Source organism: Corvus kubaryi, unplaced genomic scaffold, assembly GCF_017639235.1.
Source record: "Corvus kubaryi isolate FWS band 111438036 unplaced genomic scaffold, C.kubaryi_AGA036_p1.0 71, whole genome shotgun sequence".
NCBI lineage: Eukaryota > Metazoa > Chordata > Aves > Passeriformes > Corvidae > Corvus > Corvus kubaryi.
In genome coordinates, this window is record NW_024582059.1 from 19,273,303 (window position 1) to 19,290,204 (window position 16,902).

Consider the following 16,902-nt stretch of genomic DNA (forward strand, 5'->3'; position numbering starts at 1 on the left):
GTGTCAAAAGTTTGTACCTAACTCTCTACACTATATACTGTACTTTGTATCAAAGTGGTGACCTGACCCTGACACCAAAATTTCTCTTAAAGCTCACAAAACACATTTTGTACACCAGCTTCTACAGGACAAATTACTGGGAGAGTTGGTAAACCAAGGAAGATGGACACAAAGAGGTAGCAGAGATGGCAAAGATGAGGAGGCAGTGACAATGACCTCAGAGGGCTAAAGACAGAAGGAACAGAAAGCAGTGAACACCAGTGGACAGCATCATTTGGGAAGGCAAGAAGAAAGCTTCTAAATAAAGAAATTTTGAGTCTCCAAGGTAAAATAAAGCACACAAACCCTCCCCCCTTTTTTTAAATGGAAACTTACTTGTACCTTCTATCAGCAACTCCTGCCCATGGCTGCCCAAAAGAGTTCGAGAAAGAAAGGGAGCAAAATCCACAAAAATCTCTCTCAGAAGTGGGGCAGCTTTTTCCAAAGCATGCTCAAGCCTGTCTGTAATACTAGTAGAGAGATACGTTTGATTAGCAACAAAAGAAGGGAGTTACTGAAATTTTGTAAAAAGGAATATAGATTTTGACAATGTTTAAGTGATATACATGTATAAGAAGGAATTAATAATCCAACACTCAGTATTTTCCCAAACCTTCCATAGTTATGAAAATCAGCAAAAGAACATTCTTAAGTTATGTGATATCAGGATATCAATTGTAATATCAATAACATGAGCCACAGCACAGCTGCTCTGATTAATTGGAGAAGTTACCTCATATTGGAGGCAGAATCCTCAGGCACTGAAGAAACTGCAGGAACAGATGGCAATTTTGAATTAGATGATCCCCTTCCTACAAGAGAAAGTAATAATAAACAAATTACATAAGAAAACATTCCAGAGATTAGAAAAACGGACCAACAACTAAAGCCTTGAGCTCGAGCTCTGAGAAAGCATGGTTTTCAAGTGTTGTGTGAGGACTAGGTGAAACCCTTTCACCTCTTTGTACCTCCAACATTTTTTATCCATAAGAATCTTATTTATTTGCATTCGTAATTACCAGGTATGCCATGGCAAGCTTTTTAAATGCTACTTTGGCACAAACAGAAAGTAATTCAAGGAAGCATGGTAGTTTGTTTTGTGAAGGAAGTCAGACTAGGCTGCAGTGATCCCTTCTGGTCTTATAAGCCATGATCCTGAACAAATTTAATAACACTGACAATCCCAGCAGTAAACACAAACAATGTCTTACACCTTTAATATTCATGTAATGTGCTAATATATATAATAATACTAATATATAATAATATAAAGCCAAATGGTAATGTTTTAAAGCCATCTGTTTTGGTTAGTGGAAGTGTTCATCTAATTTCAAGTAACTTGCACCAAACCCTTAATATTTATTCTAAAATTAAAATAACTATTTGCATCAAAATCACGCAGAAAACAATGAGTCGGTATTTTCAACAGCCTGGCTTAAATTTTTGCAACACTAGGACTCTGACAGAGGCAGATATGATAAAATTTTCCATTGCACTGCCAGTGTCATTAGCATGATGGCAGTGGTATAACCTCATTTATGAGTTATTAACTTTGCCACATCAATTATTCAAAGGTTGATAGGGAAGACTGGGTCATTTATGTATCCTACACTTAGAGAAAAAAAAAGAAGCAGTTGTGTTATGTCAAATTGACACTACATGGCTCTCATCAGCACAGGAGGAATCTGTAAATACTAAATTCTGCTGTTCAGTATATAAAGAGAAATACAACCTCCATACTGCAGTATGGATTGGTATTAGCAATGATGAACAGGGGGCAAGCAAGACAGCCAGAGACTTCACAGATATTTTCTGCCAGGATAGGAATGGTGACTCACAAATCTTACATTGCATTCCAAGCTATAGAGAGGAATGAATCTTAGCAGACAGGTTTCTGTGCATTTCCCAGGAGCATGACTGCTTCTAGTCCATCTGCAATCCTATCTCTTTCCACCCTGAGACCCTGTCCTATTCTCTTTCCTCTCACCTCGCCAGTTTCAGATTTTTATGAGGCTGGAAAGGAGGGGAGTTTAAAAAAACAAAAAAAAAAAAGGAAAAAAGCATGAAAAAAGAGATTTTAATCATTTTAGTTCTCACATCTACCTTAGCAAAGACATGACCCTTCTTAGAACTATAACTAGAGAATAATTGCTGATGGTCCCACCTACAATGGAGTTAGTTAATTCAGTTAAATGCAACCTGTCTGGAAATCAGTTGCTTAGACCTTAAAACTATCTACCAAAATGTGTCAACTGCAACTTTTCAGATATTTTCAACTTGCCTAAAGTGAAATTGATTTGGAAAGAGATGGCAAAGATAGATCCCTGAGATAGTGAATTTATTTCTCCTGTCAAATTTCAAACTTCTGCTCCAAAACTCTGTCACACAGAGCTTCCTCCAAGAAATATCAAGGGTTTCTGGTGGGTGAAGGTTTTTCTTGTTTTCTTTTGTCAGAGAAGGTGGTTTTCTCAAATCTTGTTTCAAAGGCAGCACAGAAACTAATAAAATTAACTGTAATATCAAAACCATTAAAAGTTTTGCTCTTACTTCTTTTTCTTTCTTCAGACATAGGATATCTTTGTGAATGTGATTCATTTAGGCTTTTCATAAATTCAACCTGAAGCTCTTATGCTCACTGTTGTATGGGGATGATAGAAGGAAAGTGAGTGGGCCATACAGAATGAAGGCCATACAGAAAGTGGTGAACAAAGTGTTAGCTGAAAGCAAAGTGAAATGTGAACCTTCTGGGCACTGTATCCTAAATAATTTATCTAATAAAGGCTAATCAAATATATATATTCCTGAAAGTTTCAACAGTGATGGCAAGATTTTTTAAATGTTCTCAATATTTTCATGGTTAGAATTCCATTTTTTTATAACAGCTAGTTTTCCACAGTCAAACCGCCAAAAATGTTTTGGGTATTCCCAAAGGAAAAGCTGTCAAATGATGTGCCGAAAATTAGAACAGAGCCTCCTGCATCGAAAAACAAAACAAATCCCACACAAGGCAACAAAGCCACATGATTCAATGGTTGGTTGTCAGATACTTAACAGCTACAATATTTTCTCCCCTTTTTTTTTAATTAAGACTTTAAAACAACTATGTCATTTGTCATGATGAACTTTGTATTTAAATAATTTGACTAGAATACCCAGCTTTCTCCCTAAAGCCCAACATTCCTACTCTGATTTGACAAGTCCCTCTAATTTGACAAGTCCCTCTACCTTAAAAATACTCCAAAGTCCACATGCCCAGAAGTGGATTTACAGGCACACACTGCCCATAGGGGGAAACCAGCACACCGATCTGGGTAGTCCAACACAGTACCAAACTGAAATGGTACACAAAGCCTTCAAAGTAAGAAAGTTCTCTCAACACACAGGTTGTTCAAGCAGAATGTGTTGATACAGAAATGCTCACGTGCTTTTTACCACATTTAAAATCTGTCACCAGTAATCCACTACTCATTGGGTATGGGTATAAACTCAATAGTATATACAACTAAAATCCCACCCTATTAAAGCATAGATCACTTCATCAGGATAAAATAAGACTTAACAGTGCAGCATAACAGCATGAGTTTTAAAATTAAACGAGATGAAAATAATTCTGCGCAATATTTAGGCCATCAGCAAGCTAAATGAAGGAAAAATTAGGGGAAAAAATAAAATCAAGGGAAACATCTGCAAGGACAATGAGAGGGCATAATAGCCATCATGAGGCTAATAAAGAAACATACTCTCTCTCAGTTGAGGGTAACTTGGCTTTTTTGTTGTTTATTTCATTGGGATGGGTTGTTTTTTGGTTTTCCGTTTTTTCAACAAAACTGGTAAAAATAGTTTGAGTGGGAGGTAAAGGAAATCACTGACAACACAGGACGTGATTATTTTTTCTTCTAGAAATAAAAACAAACTGCACAAAACAGATAAGGTATAAATGTAAAACTCTATGAAATTTTAAGTAAATATCAACTTGTAAAAATAGACATAACAGAAAAAGCACTGATAATTTGAATTTAACAAAGCACAAGGCAGGCATCTATATAAACTGATATTCTTTTTGAAGATTACATAAGGATATTTATGGTCTGAATTTCTTCATGCTTATCAACACCTAAAACTACATTCCAAACTCAGATACATTTCACTAAAAGGGGTGAATCTCAGATTTATCCCAGCTGAGAATTTCAGGCGTTTTTCAATAGGATTAGACAAAGACATTTTTGCATGCAGATTTTGTTTTGTGGAAAGTACATTTTTTTCTTTATTTAACTCAGAAGTGTCTTTTTATTATACTTTTTTTCTGCTTTTAGTGAAAATGATGAAAATTCTTCAGTAGCATATTTTCATCCACAACACACATGTGGGTAAGTGCAGTAGCTACTTCAAACATGTGGAACTAAACTGACTTATCTCTTCCTTATCCTTTCACTGATAAACTGGCTCCTTCAAACTGACAGTTTTACAGACATTTGCAAGAACATAAAAGAAAATGCAAATAGACCATCTGTCTAGCACCCTTACAGTGAAACCTTATTGTTTATTCAAGGTCCCCAAGGGTCTAAACAAATAGTGTCTCGAGCAATAAAATATTGTTAAAAAACTCCTTGTGCAAGATCCTCATGCTTTTGCATGGACACTTACAAAGTGCACTTGGCAATGCACAAGCAGTACATGATGAAATACTTTGTGAGGATGGAGATGAGGTATAAAAAAAAGCCAGAGTTGAATTAAATAACCATACCTCTTAATTTTGTACAACAGACCCACCCTACATAAATGCACCAGTGGCCTTTGTGGAAGAGGTATCTAGTAAAATAATGAGCTCATTCAAAAATACTTCCGGGGCTGGAAGTGCACAATGCAAGACTACAATGAAAGGTTTTACAAGCTAATATAAGGGATCTGTTACATAAACACATCTGTAGGCTAAACCAAAACAGATTTCATGAAACAATGGTGAAAACTTCTCTTAAGAGAAGTGGCTTTAAAACAGTTTTTATACTGACACAGTATCAAGGCATTTCCAATGCATATTATCAGAATCTGAGATTTTTTTAAGTGTCGTTCTGCTTTGGTAACTAGACTTCAACTACTGTCACTGTTAAGTTGGAATTCTCTTTGAAATAATTACTATAATCCAGTGAATTGCTTGAACAACCTCTGTACTGATGGTAACACTTCATGATCATTTTTCTTACTTTAGCTTGTCTCCTGCTAATTTATTTTATTGCATGACTTCAAGTTCATTTTTACCTATGTATAAAAATCAGTGAATACCATTCATCTTTGCAAAACAAGCCAACTGTCGCAGAAAATTTACATTTTACTATGTATTGGACTAGAATTCAGGAGTCACAACTCTGTTTTTATCCACTGTTACTGCTTATCCTTGTGTTTCTTCCAAGCATTCACCTCCTTTTTCACCTCACCCTTTGACATGGCCTTGTTTATGACTTCACAATTTGGGGAACAGCTGCTCAGGGAAGGAAAAATCCTGTAACTAACTCTGTGTGGCTCAGAGGCAAAACAAGTGAAACTCAAAAGAACTTGAATTAGGACGGGGAGGAGGCAGGCAACAGAAACTGAGTGGAACTTCTCAGTGTTTTCTACATTCAGAACGTCAGTAAGAACAAGAGACAATTCACTCCTGCTTCCCACAGACTTTTCATACTCCCTCTTCATAAAAATTGTATTTGAACAACCACTTGGAAGCTGAATAGTGAAAGCCTCAAGACTGCATTCTTTGGAGTGAAGCACTAATAAAACACATGTGAAATCCTTCGAGTACATAAACAGAGAAACTCAGAGCATCAGAGGAAACAGTGGGAGTGCAAACTGCAAAACATTTTTAAAAATTCTCACCACTTCAGAACATTGCGACTGTAATGGAAACACTTAAAAGGAAAACTAACTGACAAACAAAAATACAGGCGTCCCGCTGGCATGTTCACAATAGCTCAGGCAGCTCAGCCAAGTCCTGCCTGTCCAAATATTAGTCTTGTCTTAGCAGTAGCCCTTCCTGAACACAGCATGTGTAAAATCTCTGCGTCACATCTCACATTCTGCCTGTGAGGCAACCCAAGGAAGAAACAACTCCAGAGAATTCCTCCTTCTTACATTACTACTAGCAAATAGGCTCTTTTGTTCAATACCACCCTCTGTAGTAGGCATTGAATGATTAGCTCAAGATGGGCCACCAGGTTTATCTTCTCCATTCATTTCCAAGATCCCAGCAAACCAACAACCCAAATACCAGCCATCAGCAACATACGGATGGGAAAGTTCAGACAACAAGGAGCACATTTGTGTTCAGGAAAGGCTTTTTGTGCTGTGAAATACTCTGCAGATTGTATGAGTAAAGGTGAAGAAACTTCTGCAAAAAGGCTGGAGTGTCTGAAGCCAAAAGATGTTTTCTTTTCCTTTTACCTCTTTCAAAGTATCAGAGGAACAGAGTGAGCTTGGATGGCTCTTTCCAACCTGACAATATTTTGTATTTGGTAGGCCAGGATATGTCACAATCCACGTGATATGAGCCTGGGAGCATCTTAAGCCTCAAATATCTGAGACGCTCACAACCCTTGAGCTACATGCAAGTTGCAAACCTCAGGAAAAATTATTGGGAAGGAGCCTGATGAATTCTGAGCACACACAAATGGCAATGGAGGCATCTGGAACCATACAGACTAGTATTTCCACACCTATCCTACCTTGACAAAGCAGTTCTGACATCACATCTACAGGTGGAGGATGATCACATACTATGTAACACTTACTCCCAAATTCAGTGTTTGTACACATTACTGTTAGAACACTATCACCTGTAATCCTATTTCAATGTCTGCATACCACTTTCATCCCTGTTTTGGAGTAAATCTGCTCAAGTCTTCACCATAAAGCATTATGTGTTCATATATCTTATATGCTATATATTATATATATTAAAATAAGTTACAACTCTATATATAATTATATGTGATATATGTTATCAGTTTTTAAAATGTATCAAACAAATGTATATAAAACTCACTTAAAAAAAAAAACAGATGAGATTTGTTTTTAAACGTAGCAATAATGTTTAACAGCCCTCATATCAAACATGAAATAGCCCCAAGTTTATATTCACTACATAAACCCCCAATCTCAGCAGCTTTTATAAAAAAGATTTAATTTCTTTCTTCATTACAAAAGTAAACAGACTTATAACAAGTGTTAGCTGGAAAAATGAGAACAATGTATTGATTCTCTGCCTCATGAAAATAAAAACTAGTGAAAGAATATGTGATCTGAACTCAGAGGAAAATTATATGAATTACATTCTTGTTTAATAGGAAGCTTGCTTAATGCTACTTCCATCCTCTAATAAAAAACAAATTAAGGCCTTATAGAGAATTTGATTTTAAACTTAAATGTGTGCAATTTACATGAGCAACATTAGATGTAACCCACTCCAACTCTGCAAAATTTTTGTTTCCATGCCATTATTTTAAAGGGGAAAAAAGAAACAGTCTCATGTTTTAATCTGTTTAAAGCATGATTTCATTTATCCCTTTACTTTTTCTTTTAATTAATTATACTGCCAGTCTAAACATGTCTATTTTTAATCCTGATTAGTTTCTTTTTATGCATATCAGTTCAGATTACATGTCCAATTTTTGCCAAAACTTCCAGACAGGATGGAAGTCACACAGTTACAAACTACATTAGTATTGTTTATTGTCTGGATTTCTCATACATTCTACAGGCACAGGAGCACTAATTTTTTTCTTCCATACGTTCCTAAAAAATTGACTAAATCTGAAAATCAATGTTCATCTGTTTTGTTTTTATTAAAAGCAAGTGAATACTTACTTCAGAAGTTGTTATAATTAAGCCCTAAACTAAGCTGGGTAAATCAGTTAGAAGTTAACAAATTAGCAATTATTTTAAATAATTTCTATGTAGGTGAGGTTTTATAATTTTTAAAACAAATCAGCTGCTCAGAGCCAACCTCCCCCAGAGAATTGTGACATTTCAAAATACAGCTAATTCCCCTATTTCAAATATTATTCCTACACTAATATAATGCTACCTCCTGCAGTTTTGGTGGCAAAATGGATTCTCCCTTTCACAGAGAGGAAGACCATACTATATTTCAATATGTATCAATATCATATATTTCAATATTTCTTTTCCTTTAGAATGACTGGAACAAACCCTTTCTGATTTTCCCAAGAAATGGAATGGGCAGTTGAAGATGGGAACAAATACCTTCCAGACACACGAGTACAAAAGGACATGGTAACAGACCACATTTTTTTCCCCAGTCCTTGCAGTTTGGATGTAAGTTCACAAAACCAGGAAGCAAGAAACTCAAACACTCAAACACTGGAAAAAAATACCAATAATCAGGCATAGCTTGAGATTTCCTTGATTAAGATCCAAATCACTTCTAAGTCTTGAAGTCAAACTTCATGGGCACAAAGATCCTACACAGCCTTGTGATTCAAACATGGCTAAGTAGAAAAGCATGCCTTTGACACAGCATTTAAGGTTAAACATCATTTATCCCACACAGAACAACTGGAGAGACCAAGGGTTCAAAGGAACACTTGCTTATAAACAACCTACTCAATTTTGTCCCCACTGAAAAAACTGTCCAAAGCAATTAGTTGAGCATCAACACTGAATTTGACCTCAGGCTAAAGCTATTGGAAACACAATTTCCAGTTCTACTTAGCACTAACACATATATCCTTGGCCAAACACCCCAGAATTTATAAATAAGCTTACACTTTACATTATTAATCTGTAATAAAAAATAGTCTTTAGAATACACCATATTATACTAAATACAAGTTAATATAGCATGATGATTGCTCTATAAAAACAGTGAGAAATCTTGAAATTAAGACAAATATTGCTCAGACAGTTGAATCTGTTGCAAAATTGGGGGGGTTTTTTCTAATACAGTACTACTTTTTAAATTTTTTTTCTTTATTTTATTTGTATTCTGAGGGAATGGTGATGGAAGTAGAAGCAACAGAGAAAGTGTTGGTAATTAAGTTGTTTAATTTAACCCTTACTTACCAGGAGATTCTCCTGACAAATCTGGTTCTTGGGCTGAATCTAAAGAAGAAACCACACTGACAGCGTTTGTAGGAACACCAATAGCAGCTGTAGAGGAAATGTTTGATTTCTTCGTTGGTACAACAACACTCCTAGGTGAAGACAAAAAGTTAGTACATCATACTGTACGTGAAGGCTCACACTGCTGTGATCCTTGTTTCTACATCTAGCACCTACACTTCCATGGCCTGCAGAAGTTCCTTTGCTTCCCTTCTTTTCACTTTCATCATCTTTTGTAGGCCACCTTAACCTAAAGGACATTTCACCCCTACTGATGGTACACTTTAATATCTCATCCACTTCCACAAAACCCCTGACTAAAAGCACAAAGTTAGAAGATCACCAGGGTAAGGGTTCAGCAACTAGGCTTTTCTTTGCACCTTAGTTTGCCCAAGATTTGGCTTTAAACTTCAGGCAACTATTTACAAAAATGTTGCAGTATTCAAAATGAAAACTTCAAGGTGAATTATCAACACTGAAGGTTGCCTTGACAGCCTTCTACTACAGGTATTCTAATGCAGAACAGAAGACTGAAGAAAGATATACTATAGCTAAAAACATCCTAACACGTCTGCATGTGCATACAAATGTTCACACATCTTAAAAATATGGCTAAGAAATGAATTTAAGTATATCTTGCCAATCAAGTTTTATTTACACAACAAATCAAAACATTCCTTGGAGCTAAGAGAGAACCTCCATCTTTTATACAAGTTAAATGTCAGGCCTTATAGTCAGCATTAAAGACTACATCAGAGGAAAAGATGCAAAGTGACGAGTTAGGCATGGAAATTTATCTGACGTGTTACAAAGACATGTATTTATGCTATACCAATTTCAATTAAATTGTAGCACTTCATTCCAAATACCTAAAAGGCCTTGTTAAGCATACGTTAAAGGCATTTTTAATTGCAAGTTAGCTCCATAAACATGCAAAACCCCAGCTAATGAGGTAAAGAGTACGGCTGATATATAATGTACTCCCACTGCAGCGCTTACTTTTAATTACCTGGTGTTAACCATAAGCCGAAAATCTTCAACATTCAATTTATTTAATCACATCTTTTGTTGACAGTAATATAACTACACACTGAAAGTATTCCCTTAATAGCTTTAAAATATTAATTTTCTAAATAAAGTAACTCAGAAACTTGACCTAAATTCAGGTGTGAGAACACCCAAAGAAGTTCTGTCAAATATTTCTAAAACAGACCTTCTTGGAATGGGGAAAGGAGGATTGTGTTTGACTCTCTTCTTCAGTCATAGGATGTCAAAGGATGTCACAGAAGCTAGACCACGTTACTGATTAAATCAGCCCTCCTTAATGGCCAGAGTAGGCAGGCACCATACTTGGAGGCAGTACATGTCATATCATTATAAGGGTGACTGCTAATGTTAACTAGTCACTAAAAAAATAGAAGCAACAACACCTGAGCCCCAAGTCAAGATATTGTGCCTAAACCATGAATTTTGCTCATATGTTCATGTCTGTTTCCCTGAAACATGAACAATGGACTAAGAAATAAGTCATATATTTAGAGCGTTTTCTAAATTATTGTCACATTACCAATTAATTTTGCACCACCCAGGTGTAAGAAGGAGATCTCTCACTCAAGATTTTGTGACTTTCACTGCCTGGAAATTGTTCCTACTATTCTATAACACACTTTCAAAAGCCTGGCAGGGGTTGGGAAATGAGTACAAGTTTACTGAGTACAAATGCACCCACATACAGTAAACTTTGGGACATTTCTCCAACTTTCAGAGGTCAGCACTAAAGCCCAGGTGTATTCCTTTAGAGATTTTACTTCCTTTTACTGTATAGATACCCAATTCAAGAAATACTAACCAATAATATTAAACCCAAAAATTTATAACTTCTCATTATAAATATGTGTCTATTCAGGTGGACTCTGTAAGACCTTGGTGCACGATCTGGAAAAATTTCTTTGTACACCCACTGAGTCACAGAAATAATCAACCATTTGCTGCTAACTAATACAGGCACAATTATATTGGATATGATATATTGGATATGGGAGAATGATTCATGACAAATTTTAGTGCACATGTAGATGGAAGCTGTGCACACACAGGCTGTGTATCTGTTCAAAAACATGTAATTCATGTAATTAATTTTAAATTGGAAAACATCAAATTACTTTGAGGGTAAAACCAAATCCTTTAGAAAAGCTTTCTGTTTCCAGGGCTAATAGTCAATCAGAATTCTCTCAAAACATCAAATCAGAATGGCTGTGTCCTCTGAATGCCTATGAATGTTCTGATTTTACTCTCTGACTCTACTAAGAGCCCCAGGAACTACGAAATAGGTGGTATTTTAAGTCATAAAGAACCTGCCAGAACCACACCTTAAAAAATAAAATAAGTACATGGCAGAATTTTGACTGATGTTAATATTAGAAAGTACTTATTTCAGATGACATGCTGGAAGGAGCAAGAAGGAGTTTTAGAAGAGCAGTAAGTTTTAGCACTACTAAAAGCAGCTCCTTACAGGGCAAGTGATGGCTCTGGAACTGCACGGGAGCAAGGATGCCTGGCCTGGAGAGAGGATGGCTGTGTGCAGACAGAGCTGCTACCTTAACCCTGCTCATCTTCAGCCGGCAATGAGGGCAGACAAAAGAAACCCCAGCTACAACAGCCTTCTGGCACAACACTGTATATTCTCATTCCTTCCTGCAAACTCCTACTGACCTTCAGCGTGCTCAAGTGGAGCTGCACTGAGGGAGTAGTTACAGCAAGTTATCCACTACCCAAGAAGAGGTGCATTCAAGCAAAGGAATTAAGACTTTTTTGGGTTTTTCCCCCTGGGCTGCAACAGACAGCAATAAATGCCTAGAATAGCCCCTTCTGCCTTTTCAGATCTTCTGTCTACCTCCTCACCTTCAAATCTGTACAAGTTTGGGAATACACGTGCAGCTGCTATTCTAACCTTCCATGAAGTACATAAAAAAGGAACTATATTCTAACACTTCCAATATAATTTTGAGCAGTGAAAACCTAGCATAATAGCAAACTAGATAATCTAATATAATCTAGCAGTGGCACTCACTACAAGGAAGATACTCTGATTACCAGCACCAGGAATGTGGCACTTATTCTATTCACAGCTGCAAAGTAGAGCTACTGCTTTTTTTTGTTAATTACCCAACATCATTCCTTTTGCTTTGAATCAAGGAATAAAAATGAATAACCACAGGTTTCAGACTTTGAAATACAGGAGAACAGGCTGCCTTATAAACAGGACACAGGGAAGTGCCTGCGTATTCCAGAGTCACCACACACTTCAAACAAGAGACACCAACTCTCACAAACTTCCCTGAGATATATGATCTTTATCCCACTGAAAAAGAAGTTCTAGCTTTTAGCTAAATAAGACTTCAATAAACCTACTTTTCAAATTCACCAATTAAAAGGTCCTGTTGGACCTTGGAGCCTTGAAAGAAAAGAGAAGCTTTGAACATCTCATGGTAAAGCTCAGACTACTTCTGAACAGAATTTATTTTAGATAGTGATCTGCAAAAATCAACTGATATTAATCCTATTTTTGAGCCAAAATAAAATAAACAGTATTTCTGGTGAGGAAAGAAGGTCCCTTCCAAGAGCTGTGTCAATCTGATGCACACAGCCAAAAAAAGTGCTGGATATTGTTCAAAAACATGATGCAAGAAAACCCCAAATTGTGAATGTTCCTGGTCTTCTGGTCAGTTGCCATTGCCTTCTGATGCAAAAAAATCCTTAAAGCAGTTCAAGAACCACAAACCAAAACAATCCAAGCATCCTGACATACTGACTCCCTAGATGTGCATTGATGTTGTATTGGTTATGTCATATTTATTGTCATGGATGTTTTCCCTTTCAACAGGGCAAACAACCAATGTTACAGCTGCAGGATTTGTTTTAGCAGTTTCCACTTCCAGGACTTCTTCAAAGGTATGAAAGTACAGCTCAGCAATCACATACAGATTATTCATATTTACCACATACTGGAAAGGCAAACTAAGATTTTTGAAGCATAAACATCGGTCATGTTTCTTTATTTACATTCTGAAATTCCTACATTTTTCCTTCCTTGGGTAGTAAAAATGGTATTTTCTTTGAATACTTAGGTGGAATTGCAACTTTGTTCAAAAGAAATATTTTTCCATTAGCTACCAATGTTCCTTTGTGTTATTTTTTCAGATTATTTAAATGCTAATATAAGAAAAATGAATGTAACTGGCATAAAGAATGCGAGAGAGTGGAAAATTGAGTTTAAATATAGTAGCAAACAAACTACGTAGAAAACATGAGGTGTTCAGCATATCATTAAATCAAGTAAATTTGTCAGAATTGTCTTAAAAATTAACGTGCTTTCAACTTCCCTTAAAAAATAGGGCACTTGCTTTTAAAGAGTACACAGATAAGACAATCCTTTTTCTGTAGCAAAAGTGATAGGTGTTTTTTGAAAAAGTTAAATATTGCTACACATTAATAAAATATTCATCAACAAGCTGCTTTATAGTATACTACCTCAGATCTACAAAAATAATATATTTTTTAAAAATCCATAACCATGCATTAATTTTATCAGAATACGTATATTAAGCAACCTCACACAGGGGCAGAAATGCAAAAAACATCATTTACTCCTTAACAATCGCATTACCCCAACAATTAAATTCTACTTTTGGGTTACGTTTGTATATTAAAACATCCATTATATTAAGTTTCAGCGACACGATAAATAAAATTTTAAAACTGCACAAAATACATGCTTAAGGTCTCTTTCAAGGAGACCTCAAACACCATGGTAAGAATGATACTTTAGCTGCCTCATTTACATAACTGTATTAGATGTTTGCCTACTTTCATTCAAAATCAAGTACTTAAGGTTTAAAATAAGAATTTACAGTAGGGGAACTGATAAACATAGGCCAGGCATAGTGAGAACCAGCCACCATAAATACAACTTAGCCAGAAGGTCAGTGTGTTATCAGTCCCAATTATGCTGAAGTGTAAGAAGTCTTCGTGTTGCAGACAATTATTCACTGCTGAATGAGCACAGACCACTGAGCTGAAAACTGACTTCCATCACAGACAAAGGCTTATGCAATAATGATCTATTCTGCCAAATTCCATAAGGATTTACTTATTGAACCCTTCCCTGGTTTCAGTTCACTGATTCTTCTGTTTCCATAAAAGATAGAAAATATCTGCATCTCCTAAAATTTTAGTGTTTTCCCAAGAATTTCTTTTTCACGAAGTTGGCAAGTACCCATTTCATTATAAATATATTTCAGGTTACAAATTTTCCTTGGGTGCAAGTCAAAAATCCCTAATACAACATGAGGCAGCCCAAACTGATGACCTCACTGTAATTCAAAAATACTTAGAGTTCTGATTCCTCTTGACGTATGAGAATTTATTGATTTAATTCTTAGCATTCTCTTTTTTAGCACCAAAAAGCAATGCAGGTGGCAGTTTGTCTGTACCCCTATGGGATAATGGTTTTAATTCAAAATCAAAATAAAATAGCCTTGTTCCAGGCTACCAAAACGATGGCCACTGCAAGGCTCCTGTGCAAGGAGCAAAAGACCAATAAAGAGGATCAGAGACTTATTTTTACCTCTATTTTGTAAGCCAGGAAAGCAGCCTGCCATGTTAGTCTCCTTCTATGGGCTCTGCTGTCTGTGGTTAATACCCATTCTCTTATGCCTCCCTTGAAATACCCAAGGAGAAAGGAAGAATAAGAGACTCTCAAAACCATGAGAGATCAGAGGGTGCAGGGAAAGGAACAGAAGATATGATAGAGAGGATACAATCAATTTTGCAAGAGAACTTTAAAATCAGCTTGGCAGGGAGAAGACTTCAAATGGTTTGCCTCTTTGGCCGCTGCAGAATGCAAATTGTTGGTGTGCTGAAAGAGCTGAGCTTTCCATCAGAGCACATGTGCCTTTACCTAAAGATTCCCCATTCTCATATTCTGTCTCTACCTACACCCGGAAGATTTAATCTTGTCGACAAATAGTTTGTTCTTTTTGCATTTGAGGTCCAAATCAATAAAGTCTAAGATGTATCCATTCCATATAAAAAGGGACTTGGATTAAATTTAACTGAAATTACCACAACCAACCACTACAAAGGCATATGCACACCACTGACTGACAAATGAGTAAACACAGGCTGAGCCAAACTAAGCAGCTAACAGACGATGTTCCAAAAAGATAAACAAGCTTATTAACATATCTGTTCTGAAAGTTACAGCACAGCTGCAAATTTAAGCTCTGTGGTACAAGATCATGATTTAAGAGCCTATATTCCTCTGAACCCTCAGCATCAGCTTCCCATAATGACATGGTTATTGAATGTTTCCACAAAGAGCAGCAAAAGCCAGGAGAGACCAGGGTTTTATTTTAAAGTGCACAGTAAAAATGGCAAGTGATAGGTTATGGGTTTTATTAGACTAACTGAAGAGAAATGTCATCTCACTTTTTATCCCAAGCTTTGGTTATTTTTATTTCCATTTTATTTGAATTTGCTTGCATTAGTCCCCTCCTCTTTTCCTACACGATTACTACTAAATAAGAAAACTGCTGGTTTAGGACACACTGAAATTGGAACGTTAATTCATGTCCCTGTGGATCTTGGGAAAAAGCCAATGCAAGTCTTGAACTTTATCATGATAAACCCCTGGCACCCACTAATCACAAGATTGTATCTTCCCATAAGATAAGGGGTGGATTTTTGGCATGGGAATGAACACATACACCTAGCTGTTTGCAAAGGCTTGCAACCTGGCAGCCTTTCAGTAAGGTTTCACTCACATAGCTGTTACTGTATACTCTCCAGCTATGGCTGGGAAGTTGATAATCCTTAAGATATGAGGAGAGTTTTGATTTCTGACACAGCATTCCTGAGATAAATGCAGGATCAGAGAGATGCTTTGAAATTCCCAGAGATACCCCACTGGTAAACTGCTACATGGGAGCAACTTTTAACAAAGTGTCTTTAAAAAGTAAAAAAAACCAAAAAAAAAAAAAAACCAAAAAAAAAAAACCTCACAGAATTTGTGTTGGCCATCAAACAATATATTAAATGTAAACCAGACACAGAAGAGAGCATCCCAAAGTCTGTTTTCCCCCAAAAAATTTCACAATGTAACTTAGTATTTTTGCCTACCCCAGAGATAAGAGCTAGTATTTCCAACTCCAATCCAGTTTCTTATAAAAAGCATGGGGTTTTTTATCCCTGGCGCAATTCCTTCCTACTGTTGTCACTAGGTGTCATTTCAGAGCATAAACTTGTATTTTAAGCAGTCTCACTACATAAAGATACAGTCACCTGCAAGGGGCCATGAAACCTGCCTGTCTACATAACTTTAAATGTTTCACACACCGTTCTTTTCTCTTTTTAACTTTAGCTAGTCAGCAACACACTTTATCATATATCAACATATTTACCATAGATGCAAGATTGTGTGTGTCACTACAGACCATAATTGATTAGAGGTAAGACTTTTACATCATTAAGTACACTTTTGTCTACCAGACATACCCACAAAAGCAAGGAGATGAAAAATCAATCCACCTAGAAACAGAGAGCCACTGACACGCTGAGGTCACGTGAAACTGCTGAAGGACAAAATATCTTATACTACTTCATAACCTTTTCCTCATATATTTAGCCCCACCTACTAAACACAAAACCTTTGGAAAGTAATGCCCACAAGTTATCACTGTGGAGCAGTCCAGACAG

General features: G+C 36.4%; 1 protein-coding gene across 4 annotated transcripts in view; it reads right to left on the reverse strand.

Moving 5' to 3' along the window:
• LRBA (LPS responsive beige-like anchor protein) overlaps positions 1 to 16,902 on the reverse strand; it is a 375,341-nt gene that overhangs the window by 274,576 nt on the left and 83,863 nt on the right. For 3 of the 4 annotated variants that reach the window (XM_042049819.1, XM_042049818.1, XM_042049816.1), the window contains 3 exons: positions 9,109 to 9,239; positions 773 to 851; positions 376 to 509 (listed from right to left, as the gene is read on the reverse strand). In XM_042049819.1, coding sequence (XP_041905753.1) covers positions 376 to 509; positions 773 to 851; positions 9,109 to 9,239 — 344 coding nt within the window. The remainder of the gene's footprint in view (positions 1 to 375; positions 510 to 772; positions 852 to 9,108; positions 9,240 to 16,902) is intronic. The other variant, XM_042049817.1, reaches the window with a different exon arrangement.